We start from the raw sequence: 9,087 nt of genomic DNA, 5'->3' as shown, positions 1-9,087 counted from the left end.
CCCTACACCTGAGCCTCGACTCTTTGGCACCTCAATCCCTCCAGAATGGAGAACCCATTCTATATTTTTGCTCAGGACAGATGCCCCAACACCTCAACCCACTACGCTCTGTCTGTAGGGCCAAATTCCTTACAGAGTTTGTCCCATGTTGTTCAGTAATTCATTCAACAGACATTTCAGGGCCCAATACTGCCAGACACCATCCCGGGGAGGTCACAAACAATATGCTAGCATTCCTAGCTTCTAGGTAAAGAAACAGGACGAGGGGGTGTAGAGGCAATGAAACCCATGCCCTTTATCATCAAGTACATACAGAAAGGCTGGCAGTAGAAGCCAGGTCTGGGAGTTGTCAGCTACTCGAAGGCAAGACTCAGGTTTGATGTGCTCTTGCGCTCAGGATATAAGCTTTCAGAGATGGGCTGAGCATCCACTGCATTAAGATACTGTCACATGAGCCATCAATGTGCATGGAAGGTCCTAAGGAACAGACAACCCCTGGCAGCCCCACTGCCACAGGAAGCATCATACAACTGAGAAGAGCTTGTTATGGAGGCGTGTGTTCAACAAGCTTAAAGAGCACAGTGGTGCCACTCTTTTTTTAAAAAAATATATTTTATTGGTTTTTTAGAGAGGAAGGGAGAGAGAGAGAGAGAGTTAGAAACATCGATGAGAGAGAAACATCGATCAGCTGCCTCCTGCACATCTCCCACTGGGGATGTGCCCGCAACCCAGGTACATGCCCTTGACCGGAATCGACCCTGGGACCCTCCAGTCCGCAGGCCGACGCTCTATCCACTGAGCCAAACCGGTTTCAGCAGTGGTGCCACTCTTTGTGCTACCAAGGGAAGACACTTGCTTGATAATTCTTTCTACGTGAACGTCAAGATTATAACTACATGTGCACAGTTCACCTCAAAGGGGATGGGATGGAGGGAAAGGAAGGTGACTAGGCTGGGACCGTCACTGCTCCTTCACGATGGATGAGCTGTTTGTTCTTTGTCTCTGTATTGGCCATGATTGGCCATCATTGATAATATGGATAAAAACAGGTGGCTGTGTTCTGGAGGAGTCTCGGCTCCCGCGGCAACAGTAAGCAGTAATGTAGGATATTGAAATAATTGCAGTTGATTAAAACAGTTTCAAACTGCAAACACATCACACCCCACCACAGAGCCCTGGCTACCTGGTGGAAAGAAGAGGGTGCATGTGGACCGGGCTCATCCAGGCGTCCTTCCTCCGGGGCATGCTGTCGTAGATTAAAAGGTCCTTGTCAGTCAGCACCACCAGGGCTGGCTTCCACTGTTTCTCATTCTCCCCGGGCACCTGAAACAGAAAGACAAGAACTGGCAAAAGATGGCCTCAAAGGAGAGTGGTTGGAAAGGAGAAGCTGGCATCCCCCGAATCAGAAGACCCAACAATAGGAAGGGCTTTCAGTTCTGGTTGCAAAATTGAAATGAGAAAAAAAAACCAAACAGACCATGTCATGGTCTCATGATTCTTGATCTTTGAAAATATGTTTTTCTCAAGGCCTGGGATGTATAGTCAACGCCGCCAAGAAGCAGCGCAGGGGTCAAACAGTTGCCACTGCTTCTCACCTGCCAGCCAGCACTGAACATTTTATTTCATTGTGGGAGGCAGGTGCCTGGAACACGAAGTGCTCCCAGCTGGTTCTCTGGTAGAGCGCATTGCTTTTCTTATGAAGGGCGAGGTTGGAAAGCTTTGGAATAAATATCCAAAGGTGAAGGTCTGTCTGAACAAGTGTGAGAGATCAGACTCAGGCACCACCTTGGAATTCTCTTGTTCTAGAACAGTGATGGCGAACCTATGACACGCATGTCAGAGGTGACATGTGAACTCATTTTTTTGGTTGATTTTTCTTTGTTAAATGGCATTTAAATATATAAAATAACTATCAAAAATATAAGTCTTTGTTTTACTATGGTTGCAAATATCAAAAGATTTCTATATGTGACACGGCACCAGAGTTAAGTTAGGGTTTTTTAAAATGCTGACACTCTAAGCTCAAAAGGTTTGCCATCACTGCTCTAGAATGTTTAGTTCTATTCATTGAAGATAGTTCTTTAACTCAAGGGCTGAGATGACCTGGCAGGGAGAGATCGGAGAGGATTCAAACACCACTTGGATGATTGGACCAGATGACCCTGAAAGTCCTTTCCAACCTTGAGAGTCTGGGAAGTTCAGATCTATCTCTGCCCAGTATTGATCCCCGCACACTAAATGTTCTTCTATGAAAATGCCCTGCTTCCCATCTGCGCTCCGGGAGACATTTTGATGCTTAGTTTGGAAAAACCCAATGCTCTAGCCTTGCTACTCAAAGCAGGATCATGCTCCAGGAGCATCATTATGACCTGGGAGCTTGCTAGGAATGCAGAGCCTCAGGCCCACCCCAGACCTATTGAATCAGAATTTGCATTTTAACATGATCTTGAGCTGCTTCATATTCTCATTAAAGATTCAGAAGCACTGCTCTAGATGAGGTGAGATTGACTTTGAAACTGGCAACTAATTCAGTGACAATTCAACCCTCTCGCAACAAACCACTATCCAAATGTATTCTGAATTAAACCACGTAGTAAGCTAAATAAATATTGCTAACTCCTTCCCTTTCTCCTCTTATCATTATCTTTTCTTAGGTGCCACAGTGAAATCTGTATTGAGGTGGAAACAAGTGGGTGTGGCTTCAGGATTGAGTGATGAAAGCAGAGATGCGCAGGATGGCATAAGGGGGTGAGCTTTGTAGGTTATGTAGTTTCATAGGCTCCATTATTTACTACCCGTGTGGCTTTGGGCAAGTTATTCTTCTCTGTGCTTCTATTTCCTCACTGATAAGTAAGGATAGCATCGTGTACAACAGTGGCTAAGAGTGCTGACTCTGGAGCTAGAATGCCTGGTCATGAATCGTAGCTCCACGATGTACTAACTGTGGGATCCGGGGCAAGTCAGCGAGTCTCTGTATCTGTAAAATGGGGAAATAATAACACTAAGCTAGGAGGGCTGTTGTGAGGACTGAGTTAAAATGTCGAAACTGCTTAGCACAGTGCAGAATAAGCACCATTTAGGGCCGGTTAAGTAGCTCGTGCCTCCTAATGCTACAGGGGAGCTGAAGTGAGACCATGCATGTGATGTGCTCAGCGCAGTACCTGGCAGATGGTCAGGTCTTCACTGAAACTTAGGGTGGGAAAACTGTGGCAGACCAACCAATTTCTAAACTTGTCAAAAAAGGTGTTCTTTGAAAATGCCAATAGTCTGATAAAGTAATGGTTTCTCTTGGGAAAAATTATAAGGCAAGCCCAGAATATCGACAACCTCAATTCATTCTCCTTGGATCCTTTTCAAAGTTCTCCCAAGAAGAATTTGTTACATAACGATCACCTTTATTAATTCATGCCCTCCTTCAACAAATCCAAATAAAACCTCCTTTTCTAGAAGGGAGAAATCCCCGGTGAAGCTATTTATACTAGAATGTGAATGGCTACATGGCTTATTTCTCCCTTTATGCATTTTATGAATATTTAAGCCTATGTTACCTCCCAATGGAACAACAGCATCTTCAAGAGACCCAAATGAATTGTTAAGGGAGGCAATGTTCCAGACCCCACAAGGTGACTAAGCTATGGTCTCAAGGCATAAAGTGTTTGTGAGATTTGGAGTACATCTTTTCCAGGCTCTACATTAAAACCCAGTAAATTACTTTTCCAGCTCATTAAATGAGACTGGGGAAGCTATAAATGATCCTCCCAAAGTGCCTATCTTACTTACCTAGTCAGATCTGATCCATTAACTTTGACTGGAACCAGTTATTTCAATGTCAACACACTCTTCAAAATAATATTAAGCATCATTCTTCAAAAATAATATTAAGTTTGCAAAAGAAACCTCAACAGTCAACACCAATTGTACAATGCAGACCTCTCTAATTGTAGAATCACAAACTCACCATCATAGCAAGTGGCATATATAGGTATGAGAGTGCGTTTGGGTATTTGTAACTAGTAAACTTTTCTAGATATTTACATCACTAGGAAGTTAAGTGCCTCCTGACCTTTCCATGGCTTAGAAACCACTAGATTCAAAACACATGCTTTCAGCAATGTTATAGTGGCTATATTCATCATCTATATTCTAGACAGGAAGTCACAAATTCAGAGGACTAGATATAAGGGAAAAAAAATCCCACTTTGAGGTAGCTTCTTTTCGGCATTAGCTTATCATGACCCTGTCATTACCAGGGAAGATTGTGGGCACAGCATTGACAAATCTCCACTTTTTCAAAGAAATCTAGGAATCTACATTTAATGTGCATTCCTCCCATTATTTATTTATTTATTTATTTATTTTAATCCTCAATCCAGGGTAAGTTTTTATTGATTTTTAGAGAGGAAGGGAGAGAGAGAGAAAGAAAGAAATATCAATCACTTGCCTCCTGTACTCACCCTGACTAGGACTGTACCCACAACCTAGGTATGTGCCCTCACCAGGAATCAAACCTGCAACTTTTTGGTGTACAGGATAATGCTCCAATCAACTGAGCACCCCAACCAGGGCAATTCCCCTATTTTTAAAAGTTGTGTATTAGTTTCCTATTGATGCTCTAAGACAGTGATGGCGAACCTATGACACGCGTGTCAGAGGTGACACATGAACTCATTTTTTTGGTTTATTTTTCTTTGTTAAATGGCATTTAAATATATAAAATAACTATCAAAAATATAAATCTTTGCTTTACTATGGTTGCAAATATCAAAAAATTTCTATATGTGACATGGCACCAGAGTTAAGTTAGGGTTTTTCAAAATGCTGACACACCGAGCTCAAAAGGTTCGCCATCATTGCTCTAAGAAATCCCCACAAACATAGTGCTGTTTATTTCCTTACAGCCTGGAGGTCAGACGTCCTCAAATCAAGGTGTTGGGAGGGCTTCTTCCTTCTGGGGGCTGTAGGGGAGTGTCCATTTCCATGACTTTTCTGGCTTCTAGAAGCTGCCTGCATTTATTCCTTAGCTCATGGCCCCACATGACATTGCCTTTCTCCCGCTGTTTCTGTCACTTCATCACCTTCTCTTGACTCCGATCCTCCTGCCTCCCTAGTATTAAGACCCATGTCATTAAACTGGGCCCACCCAGATAACCAGGTAACTTCACCATCTCAAGATGCTTAATTTGATTACAACTGCAAAGTCCTTTTATCGTGTAAGGCAACATATCCACACTTTCTGAGGACTGGGGCATGGGCATCTTTGGGGGAAGGGGCATTCATTCCTTTACCTGCCTCAGTTGGCATCTGATATGAGTTAAAAAAATAATATAGGGAGTGAAGTAATTTGAAGTTTGGCATTTTCTCTTAAATTCTCCAGTATGCTCTCTCCCAGCCACCCCTTCACCCAAATATGGTAGATGGAGAAAACAAGATGGACAAAATATGGACAATTATTAAAACTGGAGGTTCATTAATGTTTTTTCTTTTATGTCAATCTTTCTATCATGAAAAATTTAAAAAGTAAACAATATGGGAACCAAGAAAAAGACACCTGACAGACAGGCATGGCCCGCTGACTGCCAGAATGTTGTGAGATAATGAGCACCTACCCTCTTGACAAATACACAGCACACGCAAACTCAGTGGCTGCAGCGGCAGCCACAGGTCTGACATGCAGGGCTTGGAGGAGTCCCTAGTATCTCAAAGGTCCCAACATTCTGCTGAAGTGCAAGTGTGACATAAATTGCTCAAAACTCTGTGTGTGTGCATGTGTGTGAGTGTGTGTGTGTGTGTGTGTGTGTGTGTGTGTGTGTGTGACTCATAGTAGCCTAGCTAGTGGCTCCCTTGAAGGAATACCATTTTTGTCCCTATATGAAAAGTGAATACCAAAGAAAGTGGACATCTAGTGCAGGTGATACAAGTGAAGGGTCAGAAAAAGATGTAGGTTAGTGATTTTTCTTGGAAAACTGAAGTTTATTGGAGAAAATTCATGTTCAGTGGTTTTAAGATGTAGGGACTCTCAATGTTCTTGAAACAGCTCTTACAAATGACAAAGTCTCCATAATAATCCTCTACCTCTAACATGTTACCCATTCCCACCCCTTACTTATTTCTTCTGTTGACCTTAGACAAATAGACAGCCGGATATTTCTCCATCAAAATGGGTTTATTTGGGAACAACAAAGAATTTGCAATTTGGAACATGCGTCCTAAAGGCAAACAGTGCACAGTCCTTCCTACACTCACGGTTCCATATTTTATCCAGTTATGCACAGTACCTGCACAATGCCTGGGATCGAGGGTGCTCAGGGGATTCTGACAAAACTATGAAGGACCTAAGTCATATCTAGGTGCCTTAGGTCTCCAATAAACACTGTTAACTTATCTAACTAGTGTTGCTTAAAGGGACCAGAGGCCTGCGACCTATGTGCTCTCTTGTGGACACTCTTCACCCACCCATGGCTCCAACTTCCTGTTCCCATCACGAGGTAGGAGCCGTCCATATTCAGCTTCTAAAAATAGAAGAAAGGCTGCTTCTAATCGGTGACACTCACAAATGATTACATTAGACGCCTCTCAGTCTGGTGGGAAAAGCTATTTCATACTTTTTATTAACTCCAAAGGGCCATTTCAATTACAGTTCCAGTTTGGTAAACAAGTCATCTGTGACTCACAGGCTTTCCTCCTCTAACGCCCTTTAAAGGGATGCTGATATGCAGCAGAAGTTCATAATTTTGTAAACAGTTATCTTTTGAAAGATTGACATTATCACTAAATGCAAAGGGAGCAAGTTCTTTAAAAACGGTCTCTATTTTTGTTTTCATTGGGTGTATCTGCGGTTTCCTTGTTGATTTCCTCATTTTATTTACTTTGCAGAGGAGAAAGCCAAGAGTTCTTTGAAGGAAGAAGTTGTTGGAGAGTCCGGCCTCAACCCCACATCAGCATTTTCGGAGCCATGGCTTCGTCCACCAGCTGTTCAGTTATGTGAGACATCGTAATACTATTTACTATGTGAAATATCAACATGTTTGCTTTCAGTTGGATCTATTCAAGTTCTATAATTAAAAAACAAAAAAGCAAAAATAGAATTCATTTTATTTATTTATTTTTAAAAGATGTTTCTATTGATTTTAGAGAGGAAGGGAGAGGGAGCGAGAGATAGAAACATCAGTGATGAAAGAGAATCATTGATTGGCTGCCTCCTGCACGCCCCACACCTGGGGATCAAGCCTGCAACCCAGGCTTATACCCTGACCAGGAATTGAACCATGTCCTCCCGGTTCATAGGTCAATGCTCAACCACTGAGCTACACTGGCCAGGCAAAATAGAATTTATTTTAGAGAAATCTCAAAATTTGTGCGTCTAAGTACCAAGTGACAAATTCCAAAGTCCACTTATCTTACTTTAGTTCAAATGCCTTCCATAAATCTTGTCAGACAGTTGTAGTCTGCAAGTCTACAGCTCAGCTATTCACAGTACGATCTTGAATGAATTACTTATCTCCTCCATGCTTCCCTTTCCTATCTGTATAATGGGGGCGATAAAAGTCCCTCTCTCCTGTGACTATCAGGAAGATGGAATCAGACAATATGCATAAACAGATTATAGCACAATGCCTGGCAAAGAGTAAGTTCTTAAAAATCAGTCTTTCTCAAAGTTTGATCTGCATATCACAGATTTTTGCAATTTGGTCTGCTTCAGAATCAGCTGGGCTGCTAGTTACAAATTCAGATGACTTTCACTCCTAGAATCCAAGCATGAAAAAGTGCTGGAGATGGCTCCAGGAATCTGCATGTCCAGCAAGGGCCCTGGGTAAGTCTCGTGTATACTATTTAGAATATCTGCAGTAAGTGTTAATAGCCGTCACCACACTCAGAATATACACAGCACTCGTTTTCTACCAGTGATTTCCAAAAATGAGCCTTCTTGGATTTCCTGCCTCAGTATCAATGGGGCACTAATTTAAAACACAGAGTCTTGGCCTTGGACAGTGTGGCTCAGTTGCTTGGAGCATTGTTCCATACACCGAAAGGTCTCAGGTTCAATTCCAGGTCAGGGCACATGCCTAGATTGTGGGTTCGATGCCCAGACCCAGTCAGGGTGCGTGTGGGAGGCAAATAATTGATGTTTCTCTCTCACATCCATCTCTCTCCTCTCTCTCTATCTCTCTCCCTCCATCCTCCCCCACCTTACTCCTCTCTCTAAAAATCAATGAAATATCCTCAGGGGAGATATAAAACACACACACACACACACACACACACACACACACACACACACACACACACACCAGGTTCTTGAATCCCCAATCCACTGAATTCTGACATCTAGGGATTGAGACTACTGATCTCTATTTTTGTAACTTCTGGAGATGGATTCACAGCCTGCTTTGGGATCCCCTGGCCCACATAACTCATTCTGACATTGGATCATAGCCCTTTATTTTTTTAACCACTTACTCAGTGTCTGCAATACTATGATAAATGTTTGTGGTTGGAGTGAGCTGAGCTGAATAAAGGTGTATCTGCCCAAGTAAACCTAACCCTAAGACAGGCTCTGCTTAGGGATTTTCCCCTCCTCGTGTCTTGCTAATGTTATATCCCTGGTTTACTACTGCATAGTAGTTTTTCTGAAATCTAGTAATTAATGTACCATTTTCATAATTTTTGTTGTATCTGCTTATACTTTTATGAGAATAACTGCTAGCCAACCACCCAATATCTATTTCTCCTTTTTATAAAAAAAAAACCCTCCAAAATTATTAGGGGTGACAATACGTCCAGTTAAACAATTATATTTCTGAGCTCCAGCTTATCTGTCATATACACCCTCCCCCAATAATTCCAACATAGACGTACATTCCACCTGCACCCCATTGGGCTCACTTACATATCCAAGTTCACACTCATTTGGTTGGATCAGATGTACAGGTACCTCTGCACTGGAAAGAGGTCTCCTTCATGTCTGCTTGTGTGCTCTTTGTAGTTCCCCAACAGAAAGCACTAGAAATGTTATTTCTAAATAGAAAAGTAGCTGTGAAAACATAGCATGACATGTGGTTTTCCTCCTCTCTCTAACTTTATGTTTTC

The 9,087-nt window shown here is 42.3% G+C and overlaps 1 protein-coding gene across 1 annotated transcript in view; it reads right to left on the bottom strand.

Annotated features, from left to right (window-relative positions):
• SNTB1 (syntrophin beta 1) overlaps window positions 1–9,087 on the bottom strand; it is a gene marked incomplete at its 5' end in the record, with an annotated part of 223,960 nt that overhangs the window by 28,654 nt on the left and 186,219 nt on the right. Inside the window, one exon of the mRNA XM_006769125.2 lies at window positions 1,184–1,323. Coding sequence (XP_006769188.1) covers window positions 1,184–1,323 — 140 coding nt within the window. The remainder of the gene's footprint in view (window positions 1–1,183; window positions 1,324–9,087) is intronic.

The sequence above is a fragment of the Myotis davidii genome, unplaced genomic scaffold, assembly GCF_000327345.1.
Source record: "Myotis davidii unplaced genomic scaffold, ASM32734v1 scaffold1, whole genome shotgun sequence".
NCBI classification, from domain to species: Eukaryota; Metazoa; Chordata; class Mammalia; order Chiroptera; family Vespertilionidae; genus Myotis; species Myotis davidii.
The sequence above is the reverse complement of the archived record's forward strand: the minus strand, read 5'-3'. Positions and strand labels throughout refer to the sequence as shown.